The 18,763-nt window shown below is 43.3% G+C and overlaps 2 protein-coding genes across 6 annotated transcripts in view; one reads left to right on the forward strand and one right to left on the reverse strand.

Annotated features, from left to right (window-relative positions):
- Window positions 1-7,312, reverse strand: part of ZNRF1 (zinc and ring finger 1) — an 89,231-nt gene extending 81,919 nt beyond the window's left edge. For all 4 annotated transcript variants that reach the window (XM_007477501.3, XM_007477500.3, XM_001362310.4 and 1 more), the window contains exon 1: window positions 6,886-7,312. In XM_007477501.3, the coding sequence (XP_007477563.1) occupies window positions 6,886-7,312 (427 nt within the window). The remainder of the gene's footprint in view (window positions 1-6,885) is intronic.
- A 7,575-nt stretch (window positions 7,313-14,887) lies between these two features.
- Window positions 14,888-18,763, forward strand: part of WDR59 (WD repeat domain 59) — an 83,816-nt gene continuing 79,940 nt past the window's right edge. The window contains exon 1 of one of the 2 annotated variants that reach the window (XM_007477503.3): window positions 14,888-15,128. In XM_007477503.3, the coding sequence (XP_007477565.1) occupies window positions 15,075-15,128 (54 nt within the window). In that variant the 5' untranslated portion in view covers window positions 14,888-15,074. The remainder of the gene's footprint in view (window positions 15,129-18,763) is intronic. The other variant, XM_007477504.3, reaches the window with a different exon arrangement.

Below are 18,763 nucleotides of genomic sequence, written 5' to 3' on the forward strand. Positions count from 1 at the left end.
GTTGTCTAGTCTTCACTGCTCTTCTGCCTTGGAAACAATACCTAGTATTGATTCTAAGATGGAGAGTAAGTATTAAAAAAATAATGGTACATGGATTAATGTGCTATGAAAATATTCAGTGTTTCCTTTTCAAGAGTTAGAAAAATCAACAAGTTGCTAAAAATTTTTTTTCTTGACATTAGTAAAACCCTAGAACTCTTCTGCTTTGCCCTTGTCAAAGTTCTGTTTACCACTGCTTACCCTGGGCTAAGGTCAGGGTTAACAAGCTATCAGCTCCCCAACTAATTAAAGACCTATCAAGACTTAATGAATCCTGATCTTTTTCAGTTTGAGGTCACAATCAACAATTAAGAGGAAACATTTTCACAGACAGAATTCTAAAATAGTATTTGGATCATTTCTAAAACCCCAGAAACCCCATCTCTCCTCAATTGTTTCAGAGACAAAATCTGAAGTCCTGATCAGAGCAAAGAATGTGAATTTTGGGCTCAAAGAATAAGCTTCCTATGTAGCAGAGGATGCTGTGTGAGGGTAGGGAAGTTCTCCTGAAATGGCTACTCTGGCAGTACTGAGCCTAGCACTGTTGAGAAAAGCTGAGCTTTCTATGGCACTTTTAACTCTCACATCATTTCTTCACAGCCATCCTGTGAGGTAGGTAATGCAAGCATATCCATTCTACAGATGATAAAAATAGGAAGGCTATGCCAGATGACAAGGCAGAGATCAAAGAGCAGAAGAGGAAGGTCTCAAACCCAGCTCTGTAGATGTCAAGTTGAGACCACCTTCCATCATTTCACAGGGCTTCTCCCTTTCCAACCTCCCTCATTTCCAGGTCCTCTAAAGAACCACTTATAACAAAGGCCTCCAGTCAAATCAATAATAGCAAAGCTTTACAAAAGGAACACTAAAGCCCTATTTCTTCTTTTTTTTAAACCCTTATCTTCTTAGAATCAGTATTGGTTCTAAGGCAGAAGATCGATAAGGGCTAGGTAATTCAGGTTAAGTGATTTGCCCAGGGTCACATAGCTAGGAGGTGTCTGGGGCCTCCCATCTCCAGGTGTGGCTCTCTATTGGCTGAGTCATCATGTTGCCCCTAAAGCTCTATTTCTTTTGAGACACCTGAAGACTGTGCTTTACTGGCTTGGCCATTTTTTTCAAGGTGTCAATAACTAGGGTTTTACACCTAGGACTTGTAATCGCTAAAATGTGGGTTTCAAGACTATGAATTGCCAAAACTGTAAAGATAAATTTTAGAGTTTTGATTTAAATAAAAAATAAGTGGTCACCATGGGAAAAATTCCCAAATATGAAAATACCCAAGTCAGCTGGGTTTTATGGAGATTTTAATTAATACAAATGAAGGAATTTAAAGGAAGTAGAGAGAGAGAGAAAGAGAAAATAGTAGGAAGGGCCTAGGCCTGAGCCTTAAGAGAGACTTAGTCAGTCTTTTATCACTCACCACAAGATCGTCCTAAAGCAAAACTCCAGTCCTTCACTGAAATCCTCAACTCCTGAACTCAGTTCAGAGATCCAGCTCCTCCAAACTAACTCCAAACTACAACTGAGTTCAGAGAGCCAGCTCCTCCAAACTAATTCCAAATTCCAACTAAGCTCTAGAGACCCAGCTCTGAACTCCTGACCTCCTTTTAAAGAGAATTTTCTCTTATGTCACCTCCCTTAAATTTTCATATCTACCAATCACAGTAAATACTTTCCCCCAGGACTGTCCATTCTTAGTTCACATCTTCTTTTGTTATCACCTTCTCTGATTAGATTATATCTTCTGAACATCTCTTTGCTAAGCTTGCCCTTTGTAAATTGCTTGACCTTTTAGTGATTAATTTAACTTTTAAAGGTACTTATCACCTTTTTGTATTAGATCTAAAATAGACCACCTAGCTTAGGGTTTTTGCTTCACTATAAGTATGAGTTGGGGACTTTTCATTGTTCAATCAGGAATTTTACAACTTTATCTTCCCCTAAGGCACTGTCTGAGGGGGGTGGAGTAATTTTAAAGTTCTCAATACATTCCTGACTAAGTACTGACTAAGTACCTCCATTGTAGAAAATGGGGAATAGCTTAATCAAAATCTTCTGAAGTAGAGTCTGAGCAGTTTTAAGATTCACAGACTTTAATGGAGATTGTTCTCATTTTGTAAAACAAGAAAATACAGAGGCTTATGCAATGCTTCCTCAAGATTACAGAGCTGACAGGCAAAAGAAGTGAGGTTCAAACCCAGATCTCAGATCTCTCCTGTCTAAATCCAGTCTTTTTATCAACTCCCCATGTCTTATACTAGGAGAAAGATTTCAGGAAGATTTACCACTAGAAACCAGATGAAGTAGGGGAATGGTGAGGAGTTATTTCCAACAAGGAAACATTCTGACTCAACAGAATTGAATTTACTACAATTTTTGTCAATTTCTGATGTAACTTTTCAAATAATACTGCAGAAGGCAGCTGAGTAGAGTCAAGATCTGAATTCAAATTTGACCTCACACACCTCCTAATTGTGACTCTCAGTAAGTCACTTAACTTTTGTCTGCCTCAGTTTCTTCATTTGTATAATGGGAGTAATAATAGCACCTACCTTGAAAGGTTATTGTGAGGATCAAATAAGATAACATTTGTAAAGCACCAGGCACATAGTAGGCACTACATAGAAATGCTTGGTTCTCCCCCCCCCCCCTTCCTCTAAAACAAAGCTTGATCCTTTTTCCTAAGTAAATTATAATTATATAGCTCTTCATTTGAAACAGTGGCCTGGCCCAGAATATTAGTCACATTGTATTTCTGACTAGTCTTTGTTTAATCTCAAAATGCATACACTCCACAAAAACAAACAAATTAATAATCTGGCTAACTAACAAATCCTTATTTCCTGCAACGCCTTTCTGACTCCTTTGGGGAAGAGTCTCACTGCTTCTACTTCAGGAAATTAAATCTGCATCTGTGAGGAACAGGAATTTTAAAACTTCATCTCAAAACTTCCACCATGACACCTTTTCCCAATAATTTTTATCCTTTAATGAACCACAAATTATAGAGACAGCATAATGAAACACTGGCTTTGAAGCACGGAAGTCATGGATTCAGGTCCCAATTTAGATACACTCTACCTATGTGATCCTGGCTGAGCCACTTATTTAACCTCCCAGGGTTCTTGCCAACTCTCTAAAGACTGAGAGGTCCACAGAATTTGGAATTGATAAGTCTCCTCACTGGGAAGCACTGCACAATAATGAAATAGTAGATCCAGTCTCTGTCCATATCCTCTTTAGGCATTTTTCTGATCCAGAGGTTCAATTCTTCTCTCTTGAAACCCAGGAGACAGCTAAACAGCATGATGGCTAAATCAAGAAAACCTGAATTTAAACTTCACCTCAGACATTTGCTACCTATGTGATCCTGGGCAAACCACTTAAACTCTGCCTCAGTTTCATCAACTGTAAAATGAAGATAACAATAGCATCTACCTTAGAGGGTTATTGTAAAGATCAAATAAGTTCATATTTATAAAGTACTTTGCCAACTTTAAAGCACTGTTCAAAGGCTAATTATTATTAATATTAACCTACTTGAAAGTTTGTTATCTCCTCACCTCTTGTAAAGTGCATAAGGAGTCTTTCTGATTCTCAATAAATTTGAAAATAGAATCTCGGTAGGCTAGGCTTCTAATAGTTTAAGGTGACTTCTCATCATCTTAAAGTGGGCGACTCATCATGACTTGGTAATGGGACAGGATAGCTTGGATTTTTCTGATCCGCACATGTGCACAGGAGATATGATTATGATGTTTAAGTAGCAACACTCATTGCCCAAACATTCTCCAATGGCATGCTGAAAATGCAGCCAACATGTTGGAACTTAAGTGAGTTCTGCCTTCTCCTCCTATCTATACTGTTTTTCTAAGATTCTTGTAGCAAGAACAGGGCCTCCAGCTGGATGGTTCAAAACAGCTGTTTCAGTAGCATCAAGTACTAGCCAAGAAGGTCAATCGTTAAGGCAGGGTCTGCAGCCTAACATATATCACTGCATAGCAATTTCTAAATAGCAAGTTTCAGAACCAATCCTTCAGGAAATCAGGGTCTGGAAAGGTCTTTTTCCAGCTCTAAATTCTACAGAGCCCCCTAATGAAGAAGCAGCTACTACATGGAAGTTCCTAAAGAAAAAAGGGCCATTTACCCCTCCATTATTATGCTCTCTAGAACTCCTCCTCAAAGAACTAACCACAACTGAGTCTAATTCAATGAACTAGCAAATCTGTGTTTACAGAAGATTTCAAATGGTTTAACCTATTTTTCAATAACTAAGTGGTTGCAGCATTCTCTAGTTCTTTATGAATTCCCAAATTATACAAAACCTTTCCACCTTTCTAGGGGTAAGGATAAAAAGGAAAACATGGGTTTCTTTCTTAGAGGGAACAAGCATATCTATTCTTGCAGAAGAGGTATATATTGCACTAAATTCTGGTTCTTACATGCCAGGAGGCTAAACCTAATATCTAATGAAGCAAAAAATAAGCCTGATACTTAAAAAAAAAAGAAGGTTCAAAAAGTTCATCTCATAGGAATTTTATAGGAAAAATTAATTGAACAAAAGAATCAATCTACAGAGGATGGGGTATGCTCTGATTCTCCTTTGCTATTCCAAGTTCCAATGACTCTCCCTATTACTGTCCTTGAGTTCTCATCCCAACTAAATTAAAAAGTCACACCTTCCAACTGTCAAAGCTCCTCTCAATCTCTAAGGTTTTACAGCTGGAAAGTCTGCTAGTTTGGCATCCAACTGTTGGCTCTCATCTCCATCAGGGAATTTAATAGTGGCATAGGTTGAGGAGTATAAGGAAAGATAGTTAAGTATATCTAGATGAACACAGGCAATTTAATTTCTTTTAGTGAAAAATGGACTCTGGGATAATTAGGAGGGGGTGGGAAAGAGAATCCATCTGGCCCTGGAAAAAGATCCCCTCCAAAATATGTTTTAAACAACACAAAAGGATTAAAACATTAGATCATATACAAGAGACCACAAATTCTTAAGAAGAATTGCTGGTTTGGGGGTTGTTTTATAGGAGAAGTCTCTCACTTCAAGATGCCTAATCTATTAAGGGTACATTGACATCACTGATTCTCAGACTGAATTTCACTCAAGGGTACAATGCAGATCATTTTCCCTCCAACTAGGCCTGGATATAAATCTAGGGACAAGAAAAGATTAGCATAGTTCAGCAAATAATTTCAATTGTTTCACTACTTCTCTGAAAACTTGTATAATCAACTGGAGTTTACAGAAACTTCCTTTTCAAACTTTAGAGGGGAAGAGCAGTAAAAGGAAATCCATGCTATTCCCAGAAAAATCCATACTATTTCCTCCTCATTTCCTAATAGTCACAGTGGAAAATCAGAGAAGAAAAATTACATGAAAGTCAGAGATAAAGAGTAGAGACAAGCTACAAATTTACTTAAATCTCCCTAAGAGTTCAATTCAGCTAAAGCTTATTAGTTCTACTCCAGCAAGTAGTGGTCCCCACAACCACTCCAAGAAGTCTTCTACTGCCTCCTAAGTAAGGAGACAGACCTGTTCTTTCCCTATAGCCCAGCCAGGACTTTGACAGCCTGCCAACTGGCAGTCTGGGAAACCCCACTTTTGGCTCTTACTGACCCTTTCATCATATTAGCAAAATTAGAGTCTCTTTTCAAAACCCCACCTTTTTTATCCCACTCCCACTCCATTCCATTATGTGAATATAGAAACAATAGAATCATATCTAACAGTTTTCCCCCAAATACAATAGAATGTACATTCCTAATAATCATAGCCTCTCACCTAAGGACACAGAAAAGAAACTCAAGCAAACCTCTTATAGCATGAGTGAAAAAAATGAAGATCCCTCTGGACCCCCTTAGGATGGGGGCCCTTAACCTTTTTTTTTTTAATGACATGTACCCATTTGGTGATCCAAGGAAACCTAGGGATCTCTTCTCAGAATAATGTTTTTAAATGCATAAACATATATATAACATTAGAAAGGAAACCAATAATAACAAAACAATGATGTATTTTTTTTCTCATCTAAATTCACAGATACTGCCCCTCCACCTAATCTATCCCTCAGGGGATGAGGATAACAAGTTTAAGAACCCCTATTCTAAAAGAACCTTAGGTTGGAGGACTTTCTGGCCAGAAGTACAGGCTTTACCAGTCTATGGTAGGAGAGTGTTCATCTCCATTTTAAGAAAATACTAAAAGAAACTGAATTAAGCCCAAGGCTTTCAGCAGGGTGTTAAAATGGATGGCCTCCTGGACAGAATGCCCCCATTTCCAAAGCACCTGCTATACATACATACATACACACACACACACACACACACACACACACACAGAGCTATTCTAGGAGATAGTTACTAGATCAAACTGGACTCATCTTTCTGACTATAGAAGAAAGGCCCAACCAATGCTGCAGTGACAGAAAGGAGGCACCAAAGGTGACCTACTGGAAACAAGGGAAGATCTCTTTCCTCTAAGGGGTTTTAACACCAGTTAGAAGATATAGGGTGCAAGGCCTATCCAACAAGTGCCCAGGCTCAACTCCAGGGCCTTTTTGATTTAGAGGCTTTACCTAAACCAAAAAATCTTTTGTCTAGGGCTTACTTTCCTCTCCATTAGCTTCTAAACAGTGAAGAAGACTAGGAATCAGGTAGTTCCAAGTCATGCCCTATCCACCAAGTAGTGGGTTCCCTTGGGGCTGCCCATTCCAGGCAGGTGAACTGGTGGGCCAGCCTTCTGTGCCCCAGACAGCCAGCCAGACAGGCAGGCAGGCAGGCAGACATACACACATCCCATTGGTACAGCCAGAGGCCTCAGGCCCGGGGATAACTCACCGCTGTGCGAGCTGAACCACCTGGGCGCGATGTGCAGAGGGAGTGCATCTGCCAGCGATGCTCGGGAGCCCAGGTACAGCATCCCGTCTCTATGGTGACTGCCACCTGTCTCCTGGTAACCATTGCCGTGGGCATACGTGGAGTCGGCCCCGGAGCCTCCGCCACCCGGCGCCCTCTCGGCGTCACCGGCCCCTCGGGCAGCCGCCGCGCTGTAGAGGCCGAAAGGCACCCCTCCGGCCGTGGTGGGGTCCATGCCCATGCCGGCCACCGAGCTGACTGAGCGGCTGCGCAGCCCCATGGCCCCGCCGCCGGCCCGGTAGTGGCCGAAGTGGGGCGCTCCGCCGGGCGGAGGCACGGCGCTGTCATCCGTGGAGACGCCCGGGAAGGGGCCCCGGGATCGGCCCGCCGTGCTCTGCTTGCCCCCCATCCCAGGCCAAGCCACAGGCTGCAGAGAGTGAAGCGCCCCTCCCCCTCCGGCCGCCGCCGCCTCCGCCGCCTCCGCGGGGCCGAGGTGCTGGGCGCTTAAAGGGAGGCCGCCCGCCCGGGCCTCCGGAGCCGGTCCGAGCAAGGGGCCTTTTGGCCGGACAAGGCGGGCGGGGACTAGAAGCTAAGAATCAAAGTCGAGGCCAGGCGAACGCATGTCGCCCGCCCGGGCCCCGAGGCCAGGCGCTGTCCGGCCCCCCGCCCGCCCGTCCGCCGGCCCCAAGCTCCGGAAACCCGGGGGCGGCGGCGAGAAGCGGGGCCGGCGGCTCCGGAGGCTCCGACGGTTCCTCAGGGCTGGGGCTGCGGCTTCTGCTGCCGCCGCCGCGGGAGCGCCGCGGCCATGGACAGAGGAGCCGCGGACTGACGGGCGGGAGGGGGCGAGGGGGAAGGCGGCTCGCTCTTTGTCTGGGCGGCGAGGCGCGCTCCAGTCGTCCGGCTCCGGCTTCCCGGCTCTGGGCTCCGCTCGCTCTCCGGCTGCTCCTCACCGCGGTGGAGACAATAGAGGGCGGCAGAGCGCAGGCGCGGCCCCGCCGGGCCTCCCCCGCCCCGCCCCGCCCCGCCCACCGCGCTTAACCCTTGGGCCGCCGCCGCCGGCCTCTGACCCTCGACCTCCGCTCACCCCACAGGGCCTTGGAGGGGAGGGGGTAAGGCACCGGCCAGAGACTGGCAGCGAGGGGGCAGGGAACATTCCGAACCAGACGAGGGCTTCCTCCGAGGGACACCTGCATAATACCTATACAGCTTTTACACCTCGCTAGTGCAAGGGTCAGAAAAAAGTAACAAAGCTCTGGGCTCATCCCGAGATGAACCTCAGCGTGGCTACCCCAAGCAAAGGAAGAGGGAGGAGGGAGAGCTCCTCCATCAGTTTCAACCAACGTCAAAGACTTCCATGGATCCATCAACGCAACTAGTATTGGTTACACTCCCGCTCTGTGGGCACTGTGAGGCACTGATGATGCAAGTACAAAGAATGCGTTAAATAAGGCTTTCTTGCACTGAGCCATTCTCAGGGATGGGACAATGATGTAAAAACACATGGACAGCCACGTCTAGAAACCGGAGGTCCTGGGTTCAAATGTGGCCTCAGACACTTCCTCCCTGGGTGACCCTGGCAAGTCACTTAATACCCTCATTGCCTAGCTCTTACTACTCTCGTCTTGGAACCAATACATAATATTGATTCTAGGATGGAAGGTCTTCATATTAGCCCATATAGGTATAGTTTAGTGGCAGCCAGGAGACACAGTGGTTACTGTGCTGGATCTGGAATCGGGAACTTCCCGAGTTCAAATATGACTTCAGACACCAGCTGGGTGATCCTGAGTAAGTCACTTCACCCTGTTTGCCTCAGTTTCCTCTTCTGTATAAAAGGAGCTGGAGAGGGAAATGGCAAACCACTCTAGTGTTTCTGCCAAGAAAACCCCAGAGAGAGTCATAAAGAATTAGATAGGCTTCAACTTTACAATTAAAAACTATATAGTATGTATATATGCCTATGTAGACTACACATATAGGAAAATACAGTATATATATGTTACCACATGTAGATACATGTATAGATATATACACATATACAATGTTGTATGGGAGGGAAGTCTACTCCCCACTAAAGGAGATAAAGAGTAGCAAAATATCCGTTGGAGTCTGCAAGCCAGTCTTACTGAGGAATATTGTGAGTCATGACCTTGAAGTAACGACTAAGGGGAGGTGGAGAAGTTTTTAAAACTCCGCCAGGATTTTCAACTCTTTCCCACCTTCCTCTCCTATCTTCAGTGATGCAAAAAGTCTTTGGTAAAGCTCCACTCCTGCTTTAAAACAAAACAAAAAAACAAACAAAAGAACTGCCCCCATAGCTCCCCCTGGTGGGTATATGTAGCATTTCCCCATAGGGTCTCCCCACCAGCTCTGCCTTCCTCTTTCACAAAGTTTGGGATGGAAAATCAAGATAGACTAAGGTGTTTTCCCCTCCCTTGCTTGGGGGTATTTTTTTGCTTTTTCATCAAAGACCCCAGTGATGTAGGTATGAAAGGCATCTGACTTAAGTCACCTGCTATGAGAAAACATCCCTGATCTCCCTCTCCAAGTTGTTGGTGTCCTCCCTCTCAAAATGACATTGCATTCATTTTGTATGTATTCACAGAAATGTTTTTCTTTTTTTTGAAAATTTTATTTAGTCAATTTAGAACATTATTCCTTGGTTACAAGAATCATATTCTTTCCCTCCCTCCCTTCCCCTCACCCCTTCCCCATAGTCAGTGAGCAATTCCACTGGGTATTACATGTGTCCTTGATCAGAACCTATTTCCATGTTGTTGATGTTTGCACTAGGATGATCATTTAGTCAACATCTCCAGTCATATCCCCATCAACCCATGTGATCAAGCAGTTGTTTTTCTTTGCTGTTTCTGCTCCCACAGTTTTTTCCTCTGGATATGGAAAGTGTTTTTTCTCATAGATCCCTCCGAATTGTTCAGGGGCACTGCAATGCCACTAATGGAGAAGTCCATTACATTTGATTGAACCACAGTGTATCTGTCTCTCTGTACAATGTTCTCCTGGTTCTGCTCCTTTCCTTCTGCATCACTTCCTGGGAGTTGTTCCAGTTCCCATGGAATTCCTCCATTTTATTATTCCTTTGAGCACAATAGTATTCCATCACCAAGAGATACCACAATTTGTTCAGCCATTCCCCAATTGATGGGCATCCCCTCATTTTCCAATTTTTGGCCACCACAAAGAGGGAAGCTATGAATATTTTTGTACAAGTCTTTTTCCTTATCTCTTTGGGGTATAAACCCAGCAGTGCTATGGCTGGATAAAAGGGCAGACAGTCTTTTAGTGCCCTTTGGGCATAGTTCCAAATTCAGGCATATATTTCTATATGTACACATTGCCTCCCTTCACAAAATGTAAGCTACTCGAAGGCACAGACTGCTTTATTTATTTATTTATTTATTTAGGCTCTCCAGTGTTTAGCCCATAGTAATAGTAGTAGCACTTTGAGATTTGCAAAGCATTTCCTTGGGTTACTCATTTGATCCCCACATCAGCCCTGCCATCATTACTTCCATTTTACTAGACAAGGAAGCAAATTGAAAGGTTAATTGACATGCTCAGGACCAAGCAGCCAGTAAATGTCTGAGGCAAGATGCTAACTTGGGTCTTTGAAGTCAGATACTGTCTTTATCTCCAGACATGCTACATCACCAGGAGAAAGTTTAATAGACTTTTTTTAAACCTTCCCCTTCCATTGATTCTAAGGCAAAAAAAAGTGGTAAGGGCTAGGAAATAGAGGTTAAGTGACTTGCCCAGGTTCATATAGCTAAGGAGTGTTGGAGGCCAGATTTGAACCAAGGATCCCCCTTCCCCAGTCTCCAGGTCTGATAAATTCTTGTTACTTGATAGACTTATGTTCTACCTATATGACTACTCTGGTTTCTTTCAGCTCAAACTCTATAAATCCTTAAGCTTCTTTATCTTTTATCTCTTCTTCTCAAATAACTTTAAATTTCTGAGCCTAGGAGAGACATATATTTATTTCCCTGATCTAAATTTCCTCAAAATACTTCCTATTCAAAGAAGACTTGTATTTGAATTCCAGTGAGAGCATCTGAGTAATCTTCAGTAAATGACTGTGAGCCTCAGTTTCCCCATTTTTGATGAAAAAGTTGGACTAGATAATCTCTAATATCTTTTCCAATTCAATTCTGTATCTAAACTAGCAATAGGTAGTACAACAATAGAAACAATCATTTAAAAAAGAACCCGTGCTTGGTTTTTTCCCCAAAATGGTCACTGAGGAGAAAGAGGGAAGAAAAATTCTGTCTTCAGTATAGCCAAGCAGGAGTTTCATTCTGAATAGCCACAGGCTACTTCCCCAACCCCTTCAACCACTACTACCCCCTCAAAGGAAAATGGTACAATCCAAACCAGAAAAAAGACCAAGGAACAAAGAGGATAAAGGTTATGTCTGTGAATTTCTTCCATCAACAGCCCTAGCTATTCCTAAATTTAGTATCCAGAGAGGGACACTTTTAGTTTAGTAATATGACCTGTATTGAAATCTAGAGAAGCCCAAAGGCCTTTTAACTGATCACATTATACTAATTTCATTTTATGGGTTGTATTTCAAGTTTGTTTGTGGTTTACATCCATTCGCCTTTATGGTTTGGTTTGGTTTTCTTTGGGGACCAAACAGATCTTAGGGAATAGAGATAGGAAACCAGAGAATACTGTGGATGATCTATGCACAAAGGGAATGAAAACAGAAATGACAGCTGGATGTTTCCTTTTCACTTAGACTTCCTTGCTGACCTCTCTGCACAGGCTTCAGCTGTGAAATGGGGTTGATAAACTGCTGATCCAGCAGGACGTATGGGGTGATAACTGATAAAAATTGATTTCTAAGCCCATTTACAAAATGTGAATTCTCAATAATACTATTATGAGTCAGACCCTATTTTAAATATTCTAGAAAGAAGGCTTAAATAAAGAAAAGCCTGGGAGGGTCAGCTAGATGGATCAGTAGATAGAGCATAAGGCCTGGAGTCAGGAGGACATGGGTTCAAATTTGACCTTAGACACTTCTAGCTATAATCCTGGGCAAGTTACCACATTTGCCTAGCCCCTAGCCTTCAGTCTTAGAGTTGTTGCTAAGATAGAAAGTAAAGGTTTTTTAAAAAGAAAGAAATAGCCTGGAAGTCTGACTCAGAAAACTTTGAAAGACAGTATTAGAGTTTATATACTAAAATTTCATCAAACTGGACACTTGTATCCTCCTTATCTTGGTAAACTTAGAGAGGCCTTCAGGAGGTAGTTATGCTTGCAACTGCAGCAAACACTTATTAAGTCCCTGCTATGGGAAAAGCACCCAGATTCTGGGAGAGAAGCAAAAGTTTAACAACGCTCATGGAGCCTCTAATCTAGTAGAACAAATACACATCATCATAATATGCTCCCAGGTAAGTAGGTGGTTCAGTGGATAGAGTGATAGGCCTAGAGTCAGGAAGACCCAAGTTCAAATGTAGGCTCAGATATTTTTTGTTGTTAAATTGTATCTGACTCTTAATGACCCTATTTGAGATTTTCCTGCAAAGATACTGGAGCAGTTTGCCATTTCCTTCTCAGGTTCTTTTTACTGATTAGGAAACTGAGGCAACAAGATGAGGTGATTTACCCACACAAGTATCTGATGTTTGATCTGAACTCAGAAAGATGAGTCTAACTCTAGGCCCAGTGCTCTCTATCCACAGTGCCACCTGGCACTTACTAGTTGTGTGATCCTGGGCAAGTCACTCACCCTCTGTTTGCCTTAAGTCATTGAAGAATGGCAGAGTACTCCAGAATCTTTGCCAAGAAAACACTAACTAGAGTTACAAAAACTGAAAGGACTGAACAACAACAAAAGTGAGTCAGACAGGAACCAACAACAAAACAATAGCACTTTGCACTAGAAAGAATGTAAGCTTTAGAGTCAAGGAAGCCGTTTTCAAGGAAGCTGTTTTCAAGGCCTGGTTCTGCCACTCGGCATCAGGCAATCAATTTCATTACTCTAGACCTCTGTTTCCTTATCTGTAAAATGAGGAAATGAAACTAGATGATCTCTAATGCCCCTTGGAACTCTAAATTTTAATCCTAGAATTAAAAAAAAAACAAAAACCTGTCTCAGTAGGAAAGAGGTTCATTTCCCTTTCTCCCTCTTTCCTATCAGATATATTCTCCTCACTTTCCATTTTCCTGCTTTACAAAACAGAAGTTAAGGGGGGCAGCTGGGCAGCTGAGTGGATTGAGAGCCAGGCCTAGAGACAAAATCTGGCCTCAGACACTTCCCAGCTGTGTGATCCTGGGCAAGTCACTTAACCCCCATTGCCTAGCCCTTACCATTCTTCTGCCTTGGAACCAATACACAGCATTGATTCCAAGATGGAAGGTAAGGGTTTAAAAAACAAAACAAAACAGAAGTTAAACAGAAACTAGGAAGAAAGCATAATTAATAAAGTACATGTAGAATAAGACTAGAAGAGGTATTTGTTTATATATATTTTTAAGTTAGTGATATTCTGACTTATATTAGGGATATCTGCAGATTTATAGAGCAGAAAATGACCTTAGAGAGAAAAGGCTTCTCATTGTATAGATGGGGAAATTGAGCACTAGAGAGGACATCCTTTAGGCCACGTGGCAGAGGCTGGAAGCTCAGTGCTTTCTCCACATAGTGTCCCTTTAATGAGACTAGCTGATGACCCTCTGGCAAATATTTGACTGGCCTGGTGAGGAGGACCTTGAAGCTTTATCAGCAACTTGTCTGGGGACTATTAGTAATTCCTAAACCAGGATTTTGGTGAGGAGTTGGTATAAGACTGGTAACTCTATTTTCAAACCTCAGAACTCTGAAGGGCCATGGAAAAGTTGAAGAATTCTGATCAGAGACCAATCAGGGATTACCTCTAGGCAAGGAACTCTGGCTCTTAAATCTTATTTTGAACTCAGTCTTATCCCAAGGATCATGATTTCATTTGGTTTCCTATGAGGAATCCCCTTATTTTGATAGAAGTAGTTGTAGGATCAAATATGACAATATTGTAAATCAAATGTCAATATTGTAAAATATTTGTAAAAGTACTTAGCACAATTATTGGCACATAGTAGATACTATGCAAAGGCTTATTCTCTGTCCCTTTTTTTCCCTTCTCTTTGTACAGCATTCAAAGGTAAGAACCTGTTAGAAATGTGTTCATACTCACAAATCTGAGAAGTGTCATACCAAGTTATTTCCAAAAACCCTAAGCAGACTCACATTTGCAGAAAAAGAGAAAATCTGACCACCAAAGTCTTGGAAGCATGAACCATCAACTTTTGACTGCTTTCTGAATAGTGCCTGGCAGATTTTTAAGCTTTGGAGGTGTAGTGGCAAGGATGCTGGGGGAACGGATGTCTTCCGCATAGAGGGAGAAATCTACATAGACGGGAAAGGTTGGAGGGAGGACATTTTTAGTCTCTATAGGTTGGGCTGATCCTATCTGTCCATCCATTCATCTATTCATCCCTCTCTGCCTTTCTATCCATCTATCTTTCTATTTAATCATCTTTTTTTGTCTGTCTATTCATCTATCCATCTATGCGTCTTGGTATCTATCTGTCCCTCCATCTGTCCATCAGTTCTTCTGCTGTCTATTCATGAAAAAGGTTTAGGAGCAGGTCCCTAGCCCACCTGGAGTTAATCCTTTTTGCCCCGCCCATAGCTTCTCCTACAGTCGGTGGTGGACTACGATTCCCGACAGAGCTCGCGGCAAACGGGGTGGGGCGGGACTCCAACTACAGAGAGCCGGCCGTGTTACGTCACGTCACCTGGAAGCGATAATAGCCCACACTGGGTCAGGAGGGGAGGGAAGGGTAGGTTCAAGCGAGAAGCTGGTTGTGTTTGGCAGGGCGCGTGCACGCTTAGACCACGCGGTGTGAGGGCGGAGCCAATTCGGAGGGAACAGCCAATGGTTGGTTGAGTAGGCAGGTAGGCGGGGCGAAGCGGGGGTGGTAGTCTGAGGAGAAGGGTGCGTCCTCCTGCGTACGGAAGCCCCGGCGTGTGGGGCCAAGGGGAGGAGCGCCGCGGCGGCAGCGGTAGCAACTTCAGCAGCAACAGTAGCATTACCACCACCACTACCACCCGGGAGGCGGTGGCGGTGGCGGCGACGGGGGCGGCCAGGCCGGAGATGGCGGCGCGGTGGAGCAGCGAGAATGTGGTGGTGGAGTTTAGGGACTCCCAGGTGCGCGGCGGGGGTGGGCTAAAGGGAACCGTCTGAGCATGCGCCTCGAGCCTCCTCCCCGCCGCCGCCCGGGCCGGCGTGGGGTTTGTAGGACTGGGAGACAGGGGGAAGGGAGGACACCCCGAAACGGCCTAGGCGAGGCGGTTCCGGTAGAAGCAGGGTGCGTCTGGGCCCAAGGTCGAAGGTTCGGGTGTGAATTCGTCAAAGGAGGGGCTTGGAGCAGCAGGTGGTGGGGTCCCTTCATCCTCATCGGGAGGTTAGGGCTGGCAGAACCCCCATTTTAAAGATGGAGAAACTGAGGCCATACCCGGAGTCACCCAGCCTGCGAGGGTTCGAAGGAGGATCCCCTCCTCTATTCCTTTCCAGTTTCCCTGACCCCGAGTTGGCCGTAGGGGTTGGGGTAGGGGAGCAATGTCCGAAAGGGACTTTTTGATCCAAAACAGGAACCCTCCATCTAATGCCATCTCCTGTGATGCAGAATGCAAAATCGTCGATGAAGCCAGCTCCAGTCTCCTTTTATAGATGGGCCACCTGAGGGTTTGGGAAGTAGCACAGAGGCAGAAGGCGGCAGAACTGGGATTCGGGGAATTGCTAGGTGGCTCAGTGGATTGAGAGGCGATCCTGGGTTCAAATGTGGCTCAGGCACTTTAGCTGAGTGACCCTGGGCAAGTCATTTAACTCCTATTAACTAGGCCTTAACCACTTTTCTGTCTTAGAACCAATATTGTATTGGTCATATTGTATGTAGAATCAGTATTGATTCTAAGATGAAAGGTAGGAGTTATGATTTAAAAAACTTGGAATTTGAATCCAGATCCTTTGCCTCCAGAACCAGTGGTTACCACTTGACCAACAAGCATTTTTTAAAATTACATGTGCCAGGCTCTGAACTAGATGCTGGGGATACATAGGCCCTCCCCCTCCAAGGAAAAAAGAAACCCAGCAATATAGAGAAGCTTATGTTCTAGTGGGAGAAACAATTTACACAAAGTAAATGTCAGGTCTTTTTCAGGAGTTGGGGTGAGAGTACCATACAGGCACCTGGAGATATCTTTGAGATGATAGCAAAGAGAGAGTCTGTGTATGCAAAGATATAGAAACTGGCCCCTGTAAGGAATAGAAAGTAGACATAATTATAGCAACTGGCATTTACATAATGCTTTCAGGTTCCCAAAATCTCATTTGATCCCTCACAACAACTTTGGGAGGTTAGTGATACCTCCTTTTCATAAATGTGGAAACTGAAGCAGACAGATATGAAGTTATTTGCCCAAAGGTTATATAGCCAATAAAGGGAATAATGTGTAATAAGCCTAGAAGTCAAGTTGGGTAGAACATTAGTTGACAGAGAGGTTTATACTTGATCCCACAGTAGCCTGATGGTTCAGGGAATATAGCTCTTCCTTCAGGGTCAGATGAGTTACAATTGCCATATTTGATGTTAGAAGCAAAATGGTGAGGTGATAATATAAATAGGTAGCATTTATGTAGCACCTGCTATGCATTAGGCACTGTGCTAAGTGCTTTACAAATATTATCTCACTTGTTCTTAAAACTGTCATGTAGTTGCTTTTATCATCTCCATTTTATAAATGTGGTTAAGTGACTTCTCTAGGATCTCACTGCTAATAAGTGTCTCAGGTCTTTCTGACTCCAGGATTTAATTCACTGCCTTACCTGCTATCCTGTGAGTAAAGGAGCATTTCAGGACAAATCTGATTTCTGGTCAGACTGATGTCTCCTGGATTTGTGGGCATAGGTAAGTGAGGCAGTGTTTTGGAGCCCTGGGAAATTCAAAGGACAGGAGGTATAGATCTGCACTGGTAGAAGGAGTTTTCTCACAAAGAACTCCCATGTGAAGTTTTGGATCAGATATAAGGATCTTGAAAGCTTTTATTCATGTTACCTGTATTACATAACATCTGTCATTCTTAGAATGTCTTCCCCCATGCCCACCCCCACCCCTTCAGTCAAATAGATAGGAGGAGTACCTTCTTCATCAACTCTTCTTTAATCACCCTGCCTTTTTCCCCTTGCCCAGACCTCACATAGGACTTTGTTTTATAACTCAAATGCACTAATAGAAAACCTCCTTGGTCCTCTGATTCTTCATCTATAAAATAAAGGGCATCTTAGATGGCCTCTGAGGTTCTTTTCATTCAGGGTGTGTTGGAGCCAGCTCAGACAGGCTCCTGAGAGCTGACTTCAATTTTCAGTTGTGAGAATTTAGACCTTTGAAATTGGCAAATGCCACAAATCAGGGCTTGTTTTATTGCTTTGTTGTTGTCTAGATTTCAGAAAGTGATAGACAAAATGTAATAATGCAGATTGAACTTAAAAGTATATCCTACATACATTTTCCTCTCTGGAGAGCCAATTTTTGCCAGCACACTACTGCTTTCATTTCCCGGTGTGTGATACTATTGTGTATTATATATCTTAGTGTCTTAGTCCCATTAGGATGTAAGGTCCTTAAAGGTGAGACCCATACTTAACCTAAACTTTGTGTAGGTATTTAAATTTTTGTTGCAGAATATAGAGTGGGCAGAGATAATCTAGTCCCTTCTCTTCATTTTACAGATGAAGAAATGGAGCTTTGCCGTTTTGGTCAATTGATATGCCTAAGGTAGACTAAAGTAATAACAGCTGAGATTTAAGCCTGAGTCGTTGGGCTGCAACTCTAGTGTTGTTGCCAGTACAACACATGCTTTTTGCCCTATACAACAAAGGAAAACAAAATTCATTCCTTTCTTAATAGTAAAGATGAAAAGAGCTACTCATTGGTTTCTCAGTGGTGCCTGGAACCCAGCTTCCCAGAAGGGATTTTATAACATCATTTATCCCGAGGACATTGAAGGGCTTTGCATTGGTTCACACAACACATCTAATTGTTAGGGTGGGTCTCTCTAGGGAAACACAAGTTATCCAGGAGATAAATATCTCCATCACTGTGGATTGTTTTTGCTAGAAGGGACTGAGGAACCTGCGTCCTAGGGAAGTTGCAACTTGTTTCAGGTCAGCCAGGGAGAAGGGTGTGCCCAAGATATGTTTGAGTCTTGGTCCTCTGGTTTCACAGAGCCAGTGTTCTTTCCATCCATGCTGGCAGAACAAACCTGTGGATTCTCCCTCAGAACTTGCTGTGTGGAAGCTGCTAATGTTCAAGTCCTTTATTCTCATCAGAAACCCAGGAAGTCTCACCCCATTTTCAGTGATGATATAATTTAAGCAACCTGCAGTGAGAATACTGGCACACATATTAGGATACTATGAAGTACTACCAGAAGTAATGAAATCTAACCAATAGTTGTCATTATAATGGAACAAAGGAAATTTGCCAGTTTAACAGTTTTGTGGGAGTTTTTCTTTCTGTAACTTTAGCAGTTATTAGAAATTAGTATGGTTTTTATAGTAAATCCTGTTCTGTTGAGTTGTCCTTGGCCCAGTTCATTTTATTTTATAAACCCTTACTTTCTATTTTAGTAACAACTCTAAGTCAGAAGGACAAGGGTTAGGCAAACTCTGGGATTAGTGACTTGCCTAGGATCACACAGTTAGCAAGTGTCTGAGGCCAGATTAAAATCCAAGACCTCCTGGCTCCAGACCTGGCACTTTTTCCACTGAGTCATCCAGCTGCC

Source organism: Monodelphis domestica, chromosome 1 (assembly GCF_027887165.1).
Source record: "Monodelphis domestica isolate mMonDom1 chromosome 1, mMonDom1.pri, whole genome shotgun sequence".
NCBI lineage: Eukaryota > Metazoa > Chordata > Mammalia > Didelphimorphia > Didelphidae > Monodelphis > Monodelphis domestica.